Below are 20308 nucleotides of genomic sequence, written 5' to 3'. Positions count from 1 at the left end.
TTGTTTTCCGAAAAATATATCAATCATGGCCTACCCACTTCTATTATTTCGGACCGAAGTCCTCAACTTCTTGAATCAGCTCTCTATTCCATTTCCATATATAGAGATATATAAAATCTATGCATAACAATGAAATTGTATCAGGGTCTAAGTGTGACGAGACCTTGACACTATTCGTGTAAAAAAAGCTCTCTACCATTGATGAAACTTTTCTTTGTAATGGATAGATAACTAGATAAGCAACAAATAAAATAGAATTAATTAGTTTTGCATGCAAGAAATCTAACAAGAAGGGAAGGTTAGGTAGCATAGAGCGATGAAAACATAAGAATGGAGGTTGGTAAGAAGAGTGGTGGAGGAGCGAAAGAGTATGTCATAAGAGTTAAATGCCAAATGCAACGTCACTTCTTTCTCTCCCATCCAACCTTCAACACTCTAATTTTTATATATAATTGTGAACAATCAGTCATCTCAACATTTGCATATTGTCTACATTCAGATTTTCATATCCTATTGGTACTCTCACCAAGCTCATCTATCGTCCGGTAAATTTCTTGACCCCTCTTCATCTATAATATTTTACGGGTCTTAGTAAATTATATAGATATTCCAATTGAACGTTTAGGAGAATAAAGTCTTAAAAAGATTATCCAAAATTACTTATAATTATCCGTAATTATTCAATTTCAATAATAGCTATCCAACACGATATATATCGTACGAAGTTAGATAATAGTCTTTAAATACTCTCTCTCTCTCTCTCTCTAGAAGTCTAAACATTCTTATCCTAACCCGAAAAAGATGATGTCTACTTGTTAAAAGTTAAAACTCTTCTCACGTGGCCCGGGTTTGGTTTGGTTTGGTTTGGTTTATGTTGCCCATTAATAATCCGTTGACAGTCTTAGCGGTGTGAGTTTCTGTGGTGGCGTAAAATATGAAAAACATGCGATATATTTTCGTAACGCCGTTTAACTTTGTTTACGATACGACAACAAAGACAAGGTGGGCAAGGATCCTAATCACGACCAGATTAGTGAGAACGATACCCACGAGAAAAATGAGAACACTGAAGCTTCTTCTTCTTCTTCTTATACTCTATCCCTTTCCTGAAAAATCAATCAAACCCAATTGAGTTTTACACAGAAAGTTTTTGTCTTTCAATCACAAATTTTGAAGTTCAGCTTTGCAACACAAAAAACAGAGAGAATCATGGATAAAGCTGCTGAAAGACAGAAGATTTTTCTTCGTCATCTCAATCCAATTCCTTCTTCTTCTTCTTCTTCTCTTAATCATGAATCCTCTGTTCTGTCTGTAAGTTTTAGTTTGTCTTTGATCGTTTGAGTCATAGAGTTTTTATTAGACATTGAAATTGTTTGTGGAAAAGATGATCACAAGTTTGTTTTGTGTGTTCTTCTGACTTGAATCTTTCTTTATGTTTAGCCTGTGAATTGTGCTTCTGAGGTTTCTCCAATGGCTGCTTTTGGAGACGACATTGTGATTGTAGCGTAAGTCCTCCAAACTCAGTTGCTTCACATTCACTTACATTTTAAGGTTTCTTTGTTTTCTTGATTCTTCTGAGACTACTTCTTCTTCAGGGCATATCGTACCGCCATTTGCAAAGCGAAACGTGGAGGTTTTAAAGACACTCTTCCAGATGATCTTCTAGCTTCTGTTCTCAAGGTACATCAATTAAAAAACCTTGCTCAGACATGGATTTAGTAACTAGTATCTGTGATTTCTCATGCTCCATATGTTTTGGTTCAAATTAGGCTGTAGTGGAAAGAACATCTTTGGATCCAAGTGAAGTTGGTGATATCGTTGTTGGTACGGTTTTAGCTCCCGGTTCTCAGAGAGCAATGGAATGTAGAGTTGCAGCTTATTTTGCTGGTTTCCCTGGTACTTCAAAATCAAAATTACATTCTTACATTGGAAGATCATAGACAAACAAATTTGTTGATGAGTTGCTTTACTCTTCTTTTACGACGAGGTAGACACCGTGCCAATCAGAACTGTTAACCGACAATGCTCATCTGGACTACAAGCAGTTGCTGATGTTGCTGCTTCTATTAGAGCCGGATATTACGACATCGGTAATAAGCAGCTTTATCATTTTTTTTTAGTCTCTAGCTGACTACTTGTCTAGGCCTCGAGATTGATTATCTCTGTTGTGAACTGCAACAGGTATTGGTGCTGGAGTGGAGTCAATGTCAACTGATAGTATGCCTGGTGGCGGCTTTCAAACCTCTAATCCAAGAGTACGTTGTCTCAATGATTCTATTTATTAAGTCTACTCAACAAGAACAGTTGTTTTGTAATGACTTTTGTAAACTCCTAAATGGGAACAGGCACTAGAATTCCCAAAAGCCCGTGATTGTTTGCTACCAATGGGAGTTACTTCTGAAAACGTTGCAGAAAGATATGGTATCACAAGACAAGAGCAAGATATGGCTGCGGTTAGTTTACCTACTCTCTTCACTTTTTTTTTTTTGGTTTCTTTCTAAATTCATATAAGTAATGATTGATCAGTAATCAACAGGTTGAGTCTCACAAGCGTGCTCCAGCTGCGATCGCATCTGGTAAACTCAAGGATGAAATCATTCCTGTTGCTACCAAGGTAAGAAACAAGAAAGCTCCTGATCAACGTCTTTTAAAACCCTTTTGTTAGAGATTGATTTCTCAATGAACGATATTGTTCCTTAACAGATTGTGGACCCTGAGACTAAAGCAGAGAAGGCAATCGTTGTATCTGTTGATGATGGTGTGCGTCCAAACTCAAACATGGCAGATTTGGCAAAGCTGAAGACTGTCTTTAAAAAGGATGGTTCCACCACAGCTGGTGAGAAATATGTTTCCACATTTCATTGACAAAAGTGAGATCATGGTTTGGAGCATTTGTTTATGTATGTGAATTGTGTAGGCAATGCTAGTCAGATTAGTGATGGTGCTGGAGCTGTACTGCTAATGAAGAGAAGTCTTGCAATGAAGAAGGGACTTCCCATTCTTGGAGTATTAAGGTATAAATGAATATGGAGAGACTTTTATGTAAATTTTGATGGTTTAAGAAACCGAGCAAATCTGATTCCTGGACAATGCAGGAGTTTTGCTGTAACTGGTGTGGATCCATCTGTAATGGGCATCGGTCCAGCTGTCGCCATCCCTGCTGCAACTAACCTCGCAGGGCTCAACGTCAGCGATATTGATCTATTTGAGATCAATGAGGTAGTGAAATGTGTTTCACAGTAGTTGTTGTCTGTTTCGGAATTATCCTTACTTATGAATCTCTCCACTGTTAAAAACAGGCATTTGCATCTCAATATGTGTACAGTTGTAAGAAGCTAGATCTAGATATGGAAAAGGTCAATGTTAATGGAGGAGCCATTGCTATTGGCCATCCTCTGGGTGCTACAGGTTACTACTTATGCAAGCTTTGCGTGAAAAAGATAATAATATGCAAGATGTGTATAGGCTAATAGAGTTTGTCTCTCTATGTACAGGAGCTCGATGTGTTGCAACATTGTTGCACGAGATGAAGCGGAGAGGGAAGGATTGCCGCTTTGGAGTAATCTCAATGTGCATAGGTATATATTCAGAGTTTGCATAGGCTCCATAATTATAGTGATCTTATGCATAAAATGTATATGTAACAGGGACTGGTATGGGAGCTGCAGCTGTTTTTGAGAGGGGAGACTCTGTTGATAACTTGTCCAACGCTAGAGTGGCTAATGGGGAAGGTCATTAGAGCAATGTAAAGAGCTTGAATAAGTAGAAGCAACGTGTCTAACAAATATGATGCTTTAGCTCTCTTTCACAACAATGTTGAACAATGAAAACTTTGTCATTCAGAGTTTAGAAATCAACTACTACTCTTCTGTGAACAAAGTGTTAATCTAAAACCAAAAGTTACATCCTTCCTCACACAATTCTGAACACACAAAGCAGCAAATCTCATTCTCCATCGTCAGGAGAGCCCCCTGGCACCAGCTACATCACAAACAAATTTTAAAAACCAGGTTCTTAGCATTTCGACAATTAAAATGGTCAACGGTTTATCTAAAGATAGATGAAAGAAATCACAAGGGAGTGAGTTTATACAGCGTATGGCTGGTTTGGCTACTGTTAGAATAAGTAACCAATTTCAGTTTCGGAAGATATAGATAAATGGGTGTATTTGACTTACAATAGCTATGTTATTTCCATTGAGCAGGATCTGATCAAGCTTTGTAACCCGTCTTCCTTCAGCTGTAATCTCACTGCACAACAGATGCTTAAATTAGTAACACACTCTCGTTACATCTCAATAGAGAATCTGATACAGCAAAAACTTGAGATCCCATCTCCAAAGCAACAGGAGTTTAAAATCATTAAATCACTAATCTACATACAAGAAAAGAAGAAAAAAAACTCGTATCACCAAAACGACACATGAATCAGTCTAAATGGTCTCTATATATAAACACAATGAAGGTCATTCATCAGCAAAGCAATTAACAAAATCCAAAGCCTAGGTGGGTTCTGGGTTCTGCATTATCAAACCTATAGGTCAACATCTCTATGTTTCACCTCCTAAAGCATATAGCAAAAAAAATCGAATTCCGAAGATGAAGAAGAAAAACCCTAAAAAAGAAGAGACTTACTACTCGGTGACATCTTCAAGGACCATGTTGACATAAACATCAAATCCTTTGAGAGTACCAACGAGCTCCTTATCTCCTTTCATTATAACCCATATCTTCGATCCTATGCACCTATCGATTAGCTCTGCACAAACACACACAAACCCAAATCGCTCAACAAAATTGGTGGTACCAAAATCGCAGATCCAGACTATTGAAATCCATACCTGATGGAAGAAGCTGCGAAGGATTGTTCGCCATGAGGAAGGGAACAGTGCGACAAGTGAAAGGGTTTTTTTTGATTATTTTTTTCTTCTCTGCTTCAAAAGGCTTTTCGATTTTTAGGGTATGTTCAGCTAACAAATCGTACAGTGTTTTTACTTTAAAGTAATTTCCAAGAAACCCCTCAAACTTTATCATTCTTTTAAATTTGACTTTTTATTATAGAATGTTATATCTAAACCTTTTAACTCCCTAATATAAATGTATCCAATCAATCAAGTCTCAATTTTTTTTTTTTATAAACCCTCTCGGCTACTCCAGTCAAAACGCACTGAAGTGCTAGATAGTGGACTTCTCCTTGCTGGATTGCCTGAATCCGAGTTTGGAATGCTTTTCAATTAGACTTTGAATGGTAGTAGATTCTACCATAGTTTTTGTATTTTGTTTTTGAAAATCTATTTTTTCACTAATCAAGATTTTAACCTAAATAGATTACCTAAGAAATAGGAAAACTAGTTTTTGGTTTTCTTTAAAATCCTTAATAGAAACCAAAATCCACCTAATTATAAATTTTAAGAAAACACTCACCACATTTCTCATTTTTTTTTTTTTGCAAAAACTAAAAACCAAAAAACATAATCTAAAAACTATTTTAAAACCCACTACCATTCATGGCCTTAATATATAGAAGTATTTGGATCGTCTGTTACCAGAATACCATATAAACTATCATTACCGAAGCTTAGATCCAGACTTCCAATATAATTGTTGTCAAAATGTTCCTCGGATAGCTGATAGCTAATTAATTACAACCTCTCCATGCACTTTCTGCACTATCACTAGACCACGTCCATGTGGGCTATCAAGTCTCAAATTTTGAATCTAAGAAGATTATTGATTTCTTGCATTGAGATACGATACTAGACTATTAATATAATCTTGGCACACATGTTAACAAGTCCACTTATAGTAGTCGAGAAGAAAAAAAGAAACTCTCCTAAACCATCTTGCCCTTGCTATTGTTTAAGGACTTCACTTACATGTTTCATGTTTGCCATTCATTAATTACTTTTGTCTACTGAAATAGGCATTTCTTATACGCATCTATCTGAAAACATGGTGTTCCAATGTATCAGCTCCAAGATTTGGAGAATAATGTTTTATTTTCCCCCTAGTGGTCGAATTGCTCCCAATTTGGTTCACCAAGATCTAATATCTATGTTCTCTGGCCAGCATTGTTGCCACGACTCACGTAATGTCTGGTAGATCCGCAAAAAACATTACCATAGAAAAAAAAAAAAAATATCCATATAAATAAAATATAAGAAAAATATATATGTATGGGAATATAAAAAGTGTGAATTTCAAAATTCGAAGCACAGTGTCTACTTTGGTTTAAGACTTAGCAACAAAAGGATGAAATTGTCTTTCTGATTAAATAATTAATGGAGAACAAAATATAAGTATCAATAAGTAGATGGGAACAATATGTAACACATTATTTAAGTGCAACTATGAAAATATAAGATGGATTTTTAAAGTTGGTAGGAAAGAAAGAACTGAACTTTAAAAGTGAATCGTGACAAAAAAAAAAAGAATAGAAAAGAGAAGTATATACTCACTCTTTAGCATCTATAAGACTTTTTAAAATATATTATATTTAAGCTTAGAATGTTAAACTTGTACTTTTTAAAAATAAGTTTTTGTATACATTATAAATATTTAAACAAAAAAGAAGAGTATAAAAATATTCAAAGTAATTACTCGAAATAAATGATGAGTTCCCAATCAAATTTTAACTGAGGATCAGACTTCAGAGTCGGCCTTACTAATACATTGATCAAGTCTCTCTTTTGTGATTTCACTGGTTCAGCCCCGCGGCTCATACCTAGGGCGAGAGGGGCAATGGCCATGGAACAAAAAAAAAAAATTTAAATATATTAAGCAAATGGGGACCAGAAAAAAAAAGAAAAAAAAATTATGTTAGAAAAGGGGTCCTAAAAAATTATATACCTAGGACAAAAAAAAATTTGAGACGGGGCTGCACTAGTTTGTCGGCAACACACAGTTCTGGTTATATATTAATCGTCAAGGCACAGAAGAAGCAAGAAGATCCAGTGAGGGCAGCTCTGAGAGATAGGGCAAACAAATCATGCATGACTTACACATATGTTTTAGTGCGCCACAGACACACACACACGCTGTTTCAGTTGATATGGTTCATCATATAATGTTGCTTGTGTTCATGAATTCAACCCAAAAGCAAATGAAGGACAATGGACGACAAAAAGAGAATAAAATTAAGGAAGATAAGTTAAGATGACTTGTTCAGTTAATTCGAATGTATTCCACTAGCTAAAATAATTCAAAGTATTAACCAAAAAAAAACCTTAAATAAAGAAAAGTAATTGAACAAGTTATTAATAATTTAGTACTATAATATGTAAGCATCCATACTATAAGACTAAGTTATGCAGGAAAACTTGAATAGACTAAAGCAAACCAAATCAACCTTGAATATAGCTATTAAACCGTCTTGATTCATATAATCTCTCCGCTAGTTTCGGATTTATAAAAAATATTCAATATTGACTTATAACTAAGCCACGAGTCCGCAAAAGTTATCAGTGTTGCCTGCCTTATTGCCGATGGTCCCCATGTGTATGAGTTAAACGGCAAGTCTTGTAACCTAGTGAATGATGCTTAAGTATGCTGTCCAGATTCATTACGTTTTGGCTCATTATTGTATTCGCCACATAACGAGTGAGAGTGACGATGATTCGTTACTTGTTTTAATATTATTATTGATGATGTCGCAACCACTTAGATATTTTTATCCACATAATCCTTTTAAATGATTCCAATGATGATTGGATAATTGAAATCAGATAATGAAGTTTTTGGGTACTTTTTTTTTGTGTGGTAATGAGATCGAAATGCCTTCCACTACTTTAACCTGGATCGAATCTATTACTTCTCGGTGTAACTGGATACTTAGGCGGTGAATGGCAGCAGTTAAACAGGGCGGAATTTGACTGTAATGGGACAGATCAAACAAAATATACCAATCACACAAATATCACGTATTTGTTGAAAAACGCACAAATATCACGTATTTGTTGAAAAACGCACAAACACAATGTATAATATATACATAATAAAAATACGTAGATTTTGGTTGTTTTTCTCTTCAGAAAATGGTACGGTCTACTTACATCAAAATAGAAGAGGATATAAGTGTTTAAAGTACGGTTTTCTCTCTTTTTAAAAAAAAAAAAAATCTTTAATATATGGGAAGATATACACATATCTATAATACAATTCTTTACATAAACATATAATTTTTTATTTTACTTGATTTAAAATATATACATCAAATAATTAAACATTTACTTTTAATAAATTTGGTATTTAAAGTTCATAAATGCATGAAAATGTTTTTCTTAAACCCAAAACAAATAATAATTTACAACAATATAAAATTTTAATATATCAATCTATAATTTGTAATATGGACTATTTGTTATCTTTTTCTATCATTCAATAATTTAGTTGTGTAAAGTAAGTAAATCTTTCACCAATTATCAATTATTATGTACTATTTAATTTTTCTAACGACACTTGTCTCGCAAATATATTTTTTCCGCACGAACTGCAGCGCATTGTTAAATTGTTTTCCTGCACAACCAAATTCATTGTCATCAGAGTAAAATAATGAACAGAAAATTAAAACTATTCTCATATCAATTTTTTTTACCAGTCAGCAAAAACAAAAGAGAGAATTTAAGCTGAATAATAGAGTACACAATTTTACATTTTTACTCTACAAAGTAATAGTATCCAAATTTACTCTACTTAAGTATTGTGATTGTGATGGACAAATTCGTCAACGGTTTTGTTTACTCTTTTTTTTAAAGCAGACAATAAAACGAAACGAGCCAACTCTATTTATATATATAAGTGGTTTATAGTTGTTGGTCCATAACGGTTTTTAATTACTTTTTCCTTGAATCTGTGATAAATTTCTTTTCTTTTTAGGGAAAGGCGAGTGATTTCAGATAAGTAAAAAAGTAAAGTACATACTTCAAAAAATAGTGAAATAACACGATCATATATATAAGACTACAATTTTAAACTGACATTTAAATTATTGAAGGTCAAAATCAGCAAAAAAAAGAAGAAGATCTGAGCTACAAACGGAGAACATTGAAACAACATACATGAAACATGATAACAAATTTTTATGTATACATATTCGACGAAATCCGTCGGTGAGAAGGTTTGACGAAGACATTGTGACATAAAATAAATTGTTGTGGCACCATGTGTCCCGCGGCGGGTCTGCCCTGGACTCCTGCCCGCCTCTTGGATGCGTTCTATCCATGTCTAGTAGGAAGAGAGTATAGAAGTTATATGTCTCCTTTATTATTTGAAAAAAAAAAACTGACATTTTAAAATTTCTAATATCAACAAAATTATATGGAATATGTCCATTAAAATTTAGAATTTTTGTCCTAGATTAATGTATGTTAACAAACCCAATATTAAAGTTGTCATTTATATTAATTTTGAAAACCTAGTTTTTTTTACAACAAATAGATTTACCTAGAATTAAAATTAGTATTACATAGCTTAGATTCCATTTATATTATATATTATTTCATGGAATAACATATTCGAGTATATTATTTATTCCAATCTTAATTATTCCAATCTTAATTTTAAATGAATAAATATGTATATCTAGGTAGAAAGAGAGATGATGCTTGTTTTGGGCCATATGCTCAAATGAGATACATAAATTTTGTTTCACACACAATCCGTTACAATATATTTAGGGATTTGTCGCTAAAATTGTTCCGTTTATATATTAACATGCATGACAAATTCCCTCGATAAAATTGGAAACAACCATTTTTTGTTGTAAAATATTCAAGTTGTTGAAAGGAAACGCAAGTATAAAGGTCAGCTGCAACAGCGTCTCAATGTTGACAATTTAGAATGTAAATGAAGTAACAAATTTATACATGAACAGTGTCAGACGTCGTCAAAGAACAACGATGTACTTTTGTTCCAAATATTTTTTTTTCCAACCAAATTTTTAATTTATTAAAAAAGAATTCAAAAATTAGTTGCCCAAACAGAAGGGTAAGAGTTTACAAAAGAAGTTTCAGAAATTAAAGATCTTGAAAAACGGGCAAAACAGTATACCTTTACGTTGGACTCTCGTGGGATCCTGGTCAGGATGAAGTAAGAGAAAAATATTCTGAGCAAAGAGAAATCCTCCGGCAGATTCGAAAAAACGGATCAATTTTAAACAAAACGATTTCGTGCATTCTCTTATACAATTTCGTGTTAGAATTTATAATTCCAATCAAAGTTAGAATTGACCAGTTTACAGATTTGTAATATATGCAAAGAGAGAGAAAAAAAATATCTTTTGGTGGTTTAAAACTTAATATAAAAAACACCCAAAAATGTATATATGAACATATTTTTTTTGGGTATTAAGGAAGACACCAAAACTGTAGAAAGAGACAGTGACAATAGTAAAAGAACACGTTTTGCTCGTTCACCTACGTGGTAAGAAGTCTTCAGGTGACGTGGCAGTTCCATTGAACAGAGACGAGATATCGACCCAATTCATTTCTTACAGTTACAAACGTACGCATATATATGATTTAGTTCACAAGTTGTTGTCTCTCACAGCCTCTCAACAGAAATCTGTAAACTTAATTGTTCAGAAAGAGAAAAGTGAGAGAGAAGCAAAAGATGGAGAGAAGCTTGAAGAAGACGAAGAGCAATAATAACAACTCAATAAAGAGTAATACGATGAAAGATGATGAAATGTTTCATGTGATTCATAAAGTTCCTAGTGGCGATACTCCCTATGTCAAAGCCAAACATGCTCAGGTCTAGATTCTTCTTCTTCTTCTTTGAGGTTTTTTTGTGTTTTTTTTTGGGTTCATGAATCGAATCTCAAAAGATTAATCAATTACTCATTCTTACTCTTTTTTTTTTTGTGTGTGTGTGTGTTATATCACTCATTCGTATATGCTAGTTTCCTTAACTTTCACTTATTTTTAGAGTAATTGCAATAAATGATTATGTTAAGCGGTTATTTGTTACTTGTTAGTACTTGTTAATTAATCTCGTGTTGAAAAGAGTATAATTTTATTTGGTAACTAAAAAGCATAATTTTTGCGTGTCTTTTTTGTAAATATGATGCGCTGTTTTAGATAATAGTAACACGCTTTTCATATAAAACACGCGTGATAAATGTAAAAATTCTATTACCACCATATTTTTGTAAATCCCCTTTGTTTTTCTGTTATCTTTGAGAAAAAAAAATATTATTACCAAAGTCTTATGGATACCAAAAGTAGCTATGTTAATTTGTATGAATTTTGGATTGAAATGTCATTGTATATTTTGCTTGAAATGTTGACAAAAAAAAACGAGATTATTGTTAAGAGTTCTTGCAAAAAGGAAAAAAAATTAGCGAGGAAGTTAGGTATAAAAAGACAATTGTCGTACTGTAATTGTCTTTTTCTCTTTTCCTTTTTTTTTGGTTAAAAAGTGAAATTTGATTAAATCGACAGAAAAAAAATAAACCTATTTTTAGCTGATTAGGCACCAACACAAAAAGTTCAAATTTATAGCCAAGATGGTGCGGTGTGCGTATGAGAGTCACTAGTTACACCGACCGAACGAACCAGATTCTCGCATCAATATTTGCGTTTACTTTTCCTCAGAATGGTGCAAATAAGTTGTCACTTCTCAAATAATATTCTTCTTTACATTTTATATTGGCCAATCACATTACCTCATAATTGCTCAAATACATTAGTAATTTAATATATTTTCAGATGAGTATGGCCTTAAGCAAGGTTTCAAATAATTAACAGTATGGCTTAATAATGTTGGTTACAGTTGATAGAGAAGAACCCGGAGATGGCCATAGTGTGGTTTTGGAAAGCCATTAACACAGGAGACAGAGTAGACAGTGCTCTCAAGGACATGGCTGTAGTAATGAAACAACTTGACCGTTCTGAAGAAGCCATCGAAGCCATCAAATCTTTCCGTCCTCGTTGTTCCAAAAACTCCCAAGATTCCCTCGACAACGTCCTCATCGACTTATACAAGGTCTTACTATAACCATACATTTATCAACTTGCACTCTAACATAAAGTTGTATATATATAGTCTTGTAGTCATTGAGGTGTATAGACCATGCATTGATGCATAGATTGATTTTTTTTTCGCGAGACGAATATTCAAAGACGCTTTCAAATATTCTAAGATTAGTATCTTACAATGAACAGAAATGTGGAAGAATGGAGGAGCAAGTTGAGTTATTGAAGAGGAAACTGAGGCAGATCTATCAAGGGGAGGCTTTTAATGGTAAACCCACCAAGACCGCTCGCTCTCACGGCAAAAAGTTTCAAGTGACCGTTCAACAAGAAATCTCAAGATTACTGGTAACTAAATTTTTAATTTTACCATCTCGAACTCTTCGTCTAGTTTCGCTTGTGTTTCCTTTTCCGCGATGAACTGATGGATTCAATTGGAATTTATAAACAGGGGAACTTGGGGTGGGCATATATGCAACAAGCTAAGTACTTGTCAGCAGAAGCGGTATACAGAAAAGCTAAGATGGTGGACCCAGACGCTAACAAATCGTGCAACCTAGCGATGTGCCTTATCAAACAAGGCAGGTTTGACGAGGGAAGATCGGTTCTTGACGAGGTTCTCGAGTCTAGGGTTTTGGGTGCAGATGATTGTAGGACAAGGCAACGAGCCGATGAGCTTTTGAGTGAACTAGAGGCTTCACTACCACGTAGGCGAGATGCTGAGATGGAGGATGTCTTGGGAAATATCTTAGACGATGACTTTGTTCTTGGGCTTGAACAGATGACATCCACTAGTTTCAAATCTAAGAGACTCCCAATCTTCGAACAGATTTCGTCTTTTAGAAATCAATTAGTTTGCTAGTTAATTCATTTTGTGTTTCGTATGTATCATATTATATAGCTTTTCTGCTTCATAGGTTTGATGGGTTGGTAAATAAATGTGTTATGTTCTCCTTTGTAACTATGTATATACAACAACAATAATGGGAACGAAGTCATTTAAATCCCTAAGTTTTTGTGAAATCTCTTAATATTCGGATTAAAAAGATTGTGAGAATAAAAACCATGAAAATTTTATGGTTCACTCGATATCTCCTCTACAAAGGACCACACAAGTTCTCATTGCAATTTGCATTGCTCGATTTGGGGTGAGCCGACAAGCAGAAGCGGCCGTAGAATATAACTATTAATTTGAGGGCATTTCTATCTATAGTACAATATGACCTTTTTATGTTTATCGTATGGACCAAAAACTTTCCGTTTCAGGTTGCCCACCAGTGATGAGGACCACTGCAACTTGCTACAACTTTCATTTCTCTATAAAGATACTCTCTATCAACGTAAAGAAGATCTACAAGCTTTGGTTACAAATACGGATCTCGAATTCAAAAAGCTTTTCAAAACATCTAAAGCAAAGAAGCTAGAAATTGATTGTATACTATATATATTAATATTGGTCATCTTGCTTGGATGAGCGAAAGTGAAATGACTGCTTTTAATAATTGTCAAAATTATAACTCATGTCATTCATTTGCAGGCCTGTTCATTTGTTGCGCATATGTGATGTTGTATCAAGCAAGATTAGCCACTAAAAATATGTTCCCAAAAAAAACAATTATTCAGAGATCGAAGAGATCAACTGAAATCAAGATTGAACGATCGAGAGAAACTAACAAAAATTAGGAAAATCATGAAAATCGAGAAAGATCTAAAAGTTTACGAATATTTATATTTATTTTTAAATATACATTTATGCTTATGTTAATTTAAGAAATTTATTCCATCTCTTTATCGTAATGTACATTGTATTCCATGACTTGTCAACAAACTCGGTTCAAGAAATCTACCCAACATTAAACCGGAATACTGAATTACTGATTACTCTATGATCGGTTAACTCTGGTTTGCTTTTATTTCGGTTGGATAATTTAAATTCATTTTCATCTTCACGAGAACACATTTGTGAGAACTGAGAAGACGATCTCAATTCTGCGACAATGGAACCAGAAGTAATCAGAGACAAAGAAGCAATGAGAAGATGGTCACGAGCCATGAGATCACAAGGCAAGACCATTGGTTTAGTACCCACAATGGGTTACCTCCACGAAGGTCACTTATCTCTCGTTCGCCAATCCCTAACCCTCGCCGACGTCACCGTCGTCTCAATCTACGTCAACCCAGGCCAATTCTCACCTACGGAAGATCTCTCCACATACCCATCTGATTTCTCCGGCGATCTCGTTAAACTCGCTGCTATTTCCGGTGGTAAAGTCGTCGTCTTTAACCCGGGTAACCTCTATGACTACGGCGGCGGTGAGAGGAAGAAGGTAAACAACGGTGGTGGTGGTGGTGGTGGTGGGAGGGTTGTGAGTTGTGTTGAGGAAGGTGGTGGGTTAGGTCATGAGACTTGGATTAGGGTTGAGAGATTAGAGAAAGGTTTGTGTGGGAAGAGTAGGCCTGTGTTCTTTAGAGGTGTTGCTACAATTGTAACCAAGCTTTTTAATATCGTTGAGCCTGATGTTGCTGTGTTTGGTAAGAAGGATTATCAACAATGGCGGATTATACAGAGAATGGTGAGTATTGGAACGTTTCTGTTTTGTTTTAGGAAATGATTTTGAAGCACAATCTCATCACAAAGATTTGGCTTTGTCTCTTGTTTATGTAGGTTCGAGATCTTGATTTTGGGATAGAGATTGTAGGATCAGATATAGCTAGAGAAAAAGATGGGCTTGCTATGAGTTCTAGAAATGTGCGTCTTTCAGATGAAGAACGGCAAAGGGTAAAGTAAAAGATTCTAGCATTTGAAAACAAGGATCAAGAAAGTGGCTTGCTTTGCTTATGTTGCTTGGTTCATTATGTGGTAGGCTTTGTCTATAAGTAGGTCACTGGCCATGGCTAAAGCTTCTGTAGCAAAAGGGCAAACCAGTTGTGTAGAGCTTAAGGATATGATTATTCAACAACTTGTTGGATCTAATGGACGGGTCGATTATGTCGAGGTAAGCATGTTATCGTGTTGGTATTGGATTTGAGTTGTTGTTTGGATCAAGCTGTACACATACCTACCATTCAGTTTCGATGTGAGGAATGTGATTGTGTATATTATACAGATTGTTGACCAAGAAACTCTTGAAGGAGTTGAAGAGATAAAGAGTGGAGTAGTGGTTTGTGTTGCTGCTTGGTTTGGAACGGTCAGGCTTATAGACAACATTGAGATCGATATCTCTCTCTAGATCTCACTGCCTGCATTCAAATTTTATGACAAAAACTTGGAAGCTTCGAAGGTAATGAGTTTTGAACTAACTGGAATGAATGGAAAAAAAAAAACTCCATGTGGAATGATGAAAAATCAACGTAAAGTATCAGCTTCACCATGTTTTTGTGCAAGAGACAGGTGGAAAGCAGGAAACTATGTTTGCAAATTCTGAATGTCTCCTTTTTCCATCGCAAACCCGAGTGTTTGAGTTTTGATTGTACACAGAGCTTTGTTATACCCTAATAATTGAGAGACCCGTCTGAAGGGGACCATGAGCATCAAATAACTCAGGAATGGTATCACATAATTCAATCACTTTGACAAGCTCTTGTACAAAAGCTATATGCTATTTTTAACGCATATAGACATATCCAAAGTCCAAAACCAAAAAGCACACACTTGACAAACTCTTTTAGCATTCTTGATTAAGCAAGGCTCCTTCTTCACAAATGGTGTTCTCAAAACACCCAAAAGACATAAAAGACCAGTTACACAAAGAGTCCAGATATAAAATGCCTACTAAAACAAAGCAAGAGAAAACACAAGAACAGTCGAGAATCAGTTGAGGTCATCATCTACAAAGAGATCCTGAAACAGAAATCAAATTACTTTTGCTCCTTCTCACCAATTCAAAGAAAGGTAAAATAAAAAAAACGATTTGGGGTGAGAGAGGCTCGAACTCTCGACCTCAGGATTACTCAGATAGCTATGAGACCTACGCGCTAGCCAACTGCGCCACCACCCCAATTGTTTGTTACATTCCCAAATAGAATAATATACTTATAAAAAATTGAAACTTTATCATTCCCGTTTTGTCTCTGTCTTTTGGGGTTACGACGACGGGAGGGAGAGAGAGAGAGAGAGAAACTTTTCATGTAGTACGCACAACCCCAATCCGCTTCTTCTCTGCTCTTCATCAATCTGTCCTTCTCTGTCTATTGGTTCCTTCTAATTCGAGGTTTGTTTGCTACTTTTCTCACTCTACTTCAATGTTCTTTTCTCGTCCCTGAATCTGCCCTTTGACTCTTGAATCTCAATGTAGTTTTGTGTTTCTTCGAATTGTCTCTGTGTTAGCTGACACTGGGATTCAAGCCTCGAATTCAGTAGCCAAGCCATTTGGTTTTAATTAGGTTCTGGAATTTGATTTTGTTTTCCTACTTTGTGATGTAGAGATTGGGATTGGGGGTCTGTTTCTGAGATAAGGCAATGTTTTAGTCGTAAGTTGTTAAAGGCATTTTTTATTACCAAATGGTTGGACATGTTGTTGTGTCTCCATCATTGTGCGTTCAGCTACGGATGCAAAAGGTTCACTTTAGTCAAAGTAGCTATTTCTCCACGAACCCTCGTGTAAAGATTCCCCAAAGGTTTTGATCTCATTCCTCTTCTTTTCTTTTTTGTTGTTTCTTGACCATATGAAATTGGCTTATAGTAGTATCAATGTTGGAATGTTGTGTTTCTATAAGTAGGAAGACTTTTGGGGTTTGCAAGATCACATCATGGGAAGCTGACAAGCATAACGTTCATACTTCCTTGAATCTTGGATCGTATTGTTCTCGTGGAGAGTCTCTTTGTAAGTGTACTTGCTTGGTATCACTAGCGGATTTTGATGGTGTTGCTGGTTCAGGTTGGGTTCCTATAGGTGACCAAGTTCTCCTGACCGCCAGTATATTTCTTACTTATATGGCTGGAGTCATTCCTGTTAAAAAAAACTCGAGTTACTCTTCTAGAGAGAACACCGTTGAGGAGGAGAGTCCACGTGTTGGAACTTCAGAATCTTCTGGTAGGTAAGAGTGGTCATCTGTGAATGATAATATCTCTCTGTTGCGTTTTAGCTGTAAGGTATATTGATACAGCTTAACTGTTGTGTATTTACGCATCTCCTTTCTCTTCTATGCATTGACTGTAGTGAGACAGATTGTGAGGGTGATTTGAAGTCTGTATGGGATGTGGTGAAAGTAAAGCTTTTAGATTCTTTACACGCCATCAAGCATGAGAGTACACTTGGAAGCAGAGATCTTAAAGCTAAACCACTTCAAGGGAAACCCCCACTGAGTTTGTATGCGATATCTGAGGGGCCTCAGTTGTACTTGCTCTGGTCATGTTTTCAGAAACTTGAAGAAGAGGTCAGCTTGTACCTGCTTTTTCAGTTTTTCACCTTGCACATATCTAGTTAGGGAACATATCTTATTAACAAAAATAGTGTGTCAGCATGTGCACTTTGAGTTAAGTAATTGCATAAGGTCCGTTCTATCCTACGTAGCAGATACCAGTTTATGTCACAATATTGAAATGCACAAACCTGCAATAAAAGAATCTTTGAGGTGGGAAGATTTGAATTAAATTACCCTGTCGCAAGACCTTACTGACTTATTTAATTGTTTCCTTCTTCTCTAGTATTAAGATTTATTCTCTGCCCTTAGTAACATTTAAGACATTAGTTTGATGTGATTCTCCATACCTGCTGATCAGCTAGTGTACTTGCTTTTCAGACAAATAAGATATCCGACACAATCAATTCAACTGAGTGGATGGTCAGTTTTACTCAAATTGTTCGGGAAGCATATCAAGCAGCGTGCACGGCTTGGCTAAAAAAAGAATTGTCTGTGGAAAACACTGATTCTGGCAATGTAAGTCGATATCATATTGTGTGTAGTCATTATTAGAAAAGCAGATTTAGATATGAACTTCAGAATCTAGCCCGTGATGTGCAGGCTTTGCTGATCAGAATGCTAAATGAAAAGGATGCTATATTTGACAAATTGAGAAAATCAGGCAAGGAGGATCTGTTTGCAGAATTTTTGTATTTCCAAAGATTTGGATCTCCCGTGAAAGCTTTCTGCTACGACTTTAGCTTCTTTCGCACTCACGGAGTTGCCATTTTGGAAGACTTGATGATAACATTGGCGGATGGGGTTGCTAGCATCTATCTAGAGCTCATTTCTGTAGACAGCAAATTTTCAAATGAATTGAATAGTGGAGGATTAGGTATCTGTAGCCTTTCTAGTCGATCACTCCAAAAACTACGTAACGAGGTAAAAAAACAACTTCACTTTTGTTTTAGTTCCACTTTACATTTCATCTCTCATGGACAAAAGTTTCATTTCTTCTTGTTGATAGGTAGCTCTATACCAGTGGTTGCATCAGAATATGGAAGCAGTTGTATCGATGTATGAGGATCGATTTGACCTCTACGTTCTTAAAACTCTGGTTATCAACAACCGTGATGGTAGTGATGATACAGAAAGCCGTAGTTGGTGGAGAAAGTTCACACTAGGAAAAACTAAAGCTGCCTCATCATCACCCTTGCGATACTCCATAATCAGCGATTTTTCATTGCCTGTTAAACGAACCAAGGAGCTTAAAGCTCTATCGGGATGGTAAACGTCTCTTCTCTTACCTTGATCACAAAACCAAAGTTTCTATGAGAATTTTCACATAAGAAAGTGTTTGATGTGTTACAGGAGGTACTACTTCAGTCTGTTTCTGGAGTTATCAGACATAGGAATGCCAATTATCAGAGTGGTGTTGGATAAAGTGAGTAGCATCATATCCTTCTTTCTCGTCACCTTGATCGGTAGATCAGTCGGACTCATCTTCACCGGCATTAGACAGTCTCTCCGTTGGAAGTGAAATCTCATTTAACTGTGATGGTATTTTTTTTTTGAGTCGACCTCATTTTTGGTGATTATTTTGGTTTGATAAGTGGTAAATTGGTGAAATGTGATTTTTTAACTTGTAGTGTTTGCATTGATTCCATTGCTTCAACAACATTGCCAATGTTCTTGGTGCTTCTGATTTTTAGTTTCTTTTTATCTGGAAAAAGTACTTTCATGTCTTTTGCAATAGAAAATGTTGTTCGATCACGTTAAACTCTAATCAGAGATACAACATCATTTGTCATTAGTGATATCTTGATGTTTATAACTATGGACATTTACTTAGAATAAGATTAGAAATGTTGTAGAAAAAAATCTCTAGCTAATCCTAGAATGTTTTCACCAATATCAGTATGTTCAAGAAATTGTAGTTACTTTAAGTCGAGTGGCCAAAAATCGTCTAAGGTAGATTGTATACCTACCATATCACTTCTTAATTAGTTAAGTCCTCAAATCTTATTTTCGTCATTAGCTCTTATGAGTTGACTTGGAAGATGCTATGAAATACTTGAACAAACACAATTGTTGATGAGAACACAAAAGAAAAAGAAAAAAAATGGATTCACCTCATACGCAAGAATTGTTCTTATAAACTTATTAATGTACATGCTTTGACATCTTAAGGTACAAGTGCTAATTTCACGAATTGGTTTTGGATGATTAAAGATGAATTACTCTAATATCCCGGTTTTAGAAAATAAGGTGGTGCATGCTCAAAGATTTTAAAATGTTGAATTGACCACCAATATTATTAAAGTGCATTTATTTTTGCAGTTAACCATCAGGAGAGAACTCTATAATTAAGTATGTTTAAAGGCATCTCCAACCCACTTCTATATTTGCTTTTTAACTCTATTTTAGAGTAAAATCTACTCCAACCCATCTCTATTTCTACCTCTATAATAGAGATCTCTATTTTTTCCTCTATATATAGAGAAACTCTATTTTTTCCTCTATAATAGAGTTGAACTTTTTTATTTATAAAATGGTCCTTGAACTTTTAACACTTTTATATTTATGATCAAAATAAATAAAATATATATTTAAATAGTTTAATAATAATTTAATGAAATGGAGGTTTTGTATTGAACAACAACACAATATTGAAAGTTTGTCGTAAGATTCAATTCTCATATAAGATAAACAAAAATAACAGTCAAGATTTGGTTTGGTACAGAAGCATTACTCTTATGTTTCACAACTATAAGCGTTCACGTTTTAGTACAAATGATCTTCACGACCTGCCCACGTTTTAGTCCGAAGTATCTTGCGATTGGATCAGTCACTTGGATCCTTGGAAGCTAACAAAACCCATAAATAAAATATATATATTTCAATAGTTTAATAATAATTTAATTTGTATATTAATAGGATAATTGATTATAAAGTTAAATTTGACTAATTTTAATATTTTGGTTTAAAAATTTTAAA

At 35.0% G+C, this 20308-nt stretch overlaps 5 protein-coding genes and 1 non-coding gene across 10 annotated transcripts; 4 read left to right on the top strand and 2 right to left on the bottom strand.

The window, feature by feature from the left end:
- On the top strand, nt 426-3907 carry LOC104725369 (3-ketoacyl-CoA thiolase 5, peroxisomal). 2 transcript variants are annotated; one of them, XM_010444036.2, is made up of 14 exons: nt 426-545; nt 1441-1505; nt 1596-1680; nt 1770-1896; nt 1992-2090; nt 2182-2255; nt 2346-2453; nt 2537-2614; nt 2704-2836; nt 2918-3014; nt 3096-3219; nt 3300-3408; nt 3495-3578; nt 3648-3907. In XM_010444036.2, exons 2-14 carry the CDS (start codon nt 1471-1473, stop codon nt 3737-3739), a joined length of 1245 nt encoding a protein of 414 aa, XP_010442338.1. In that variant the 5' UTR covers nt 426-545; nt 1441-1470; the 3' UTR covers nt 3740-3907. The 2 variants fall into 2 exon arrangements, with proteins under 2 accessions (XP_010442338.1, XP_010442336.1); XM_010444034.2 differs by lacking the exon at nt 426-545 and adding an exon at nt 908-1311.
- Nucleotides 3779-4950, bottom strand: LOC104725370 (sm-like protein LSM5). 2 transcript variants are annotated; one of them, XM_010444037.2, is made up of 4 exons: nt 4841-4950; nt 4635-4758; nt 4178-4250; nt 3779-3981 (listed from the first exon to the last, which is right to left on the bottom strand). In XM_010444037.2, the coding sequence occupies exons 1-4, from the start codon at nt 4872-4874 to the stop codon at nt 3946-3948; spliced, it is 267 nt and encodes an 88-aa protein (XP_010442339.1). In that variant the 5' UTR covers nt 4875-4950; the 3' UTR covers nt 3779-3945. The 2 variants fall into 2 exon arrangements, with proteins under 2 accessions (XP_010442339.1, XP_019087981.1); XM_019232436.1 differs by lacking the exon at nt 3779-3981 and adding an exon at nt 4006-4050.
- Nucleotides 10547-12929, top strand: LOC104725368 (protein SULFUR DEFICIENCY-INDUCED 1-like). The gene is made up of 4 exons (XM_010444033.2): nt 10547-10748; nt 11769-11981; nt 12161-12316; nt 12420-12929. Exons 1-4 carry the CDS (start codon nt 10608-10610, stop codon nt 12828-12830), a joined length of 921 nt encoding a protein of 306 aa, XP_010442335.1. The 5' UTR covers nt 10547-10607; the 3' UTR covers nt 12831-12929.
- Nucleotides 13920-15545, top strand: LOC104725367 (pantoate--beta-alanine ligase). 2 transcript variants are annotated; one of them, XR_757899.2, is made up of 5 exons: nt 13920-14541; nt 14634-14747; nt 14833-14964; nt 15076-15249; nt 15332-15545. XR_757899.2 is itself a non-coding variant. In XM_010444032.2 (4 exons), the coding sequence occupies exons 1-4, from the start codon at nt 13966-13968 to the stop codon at nt 15196-15198; spliced, it is 945 nt and encodes a 314-aa protein (XP_010442334.1). In that variant the 5' UTR covers nt 13920-13965; the 3' UTR covers nt 15199-15545. The 2 variants fall into 2 exon arrangements, 1 of the variants encoding a protein (XP_010442334.1); XM_010444032.2 differs by having other exon boundaries at nt 15076-15545.
- Nucleotides 15881-15966, bottom strand: TRNAM-CAU. Its single transcript is given in 2 exon segments — nt 15881-15916; nt 15929-15966. It is a non-coding gene; the product is annotated as a tRNA-Met (tRNA).
- LOC104725366 lies at nt 16048-19022 on the top strand. Of its 2 annotated transcripts, none has more exons than XM_010444031.2 (8): nt 16048-16179; nt 16392-16585; nt 16688-17005; nt 17128-17344; nt 17711-17848; nt 17933-18253; nt 18339-18598; nt 18683-19022. In XM_010444031.2, the coding sequence occupies exons 2-8, from the start codon at nt 16470-16472 to the stop codon at nt 18849-18851; spliced, it is 1539 nt and encodes a 512-aa protein (XP_010442333.1). In that variant the 5' UTR covers nt 16048-16179; nt 16392-16469; the 3' UTR covers nt 18852-19022. The 2 variants fall into 2 exon arrangements, with proteins under 2 accessions (XP_010442333.1, XP_010442332.1); XM_010444030.2 differs by having other exon boundaries at nt 16685-17005.

This window comes from Camelina sativa, chromosome 11 (assembly GCF_000633955.1).
Source record: "Camelina sativa cultivar DH55 chromosome 11, Cs, whole genome shotgun sequence".
Classification (NCBI taxonomy): domain Eukaryota; kingdom Viridiplantae; phylum Streptophyta; class Magnoliopsida; order Brassicales; family Brassicaceae; genus Camelina; species Camelina sativa.
This window is presented reverse-complemented; position numbering and strand designations above follow the sequence as displayed.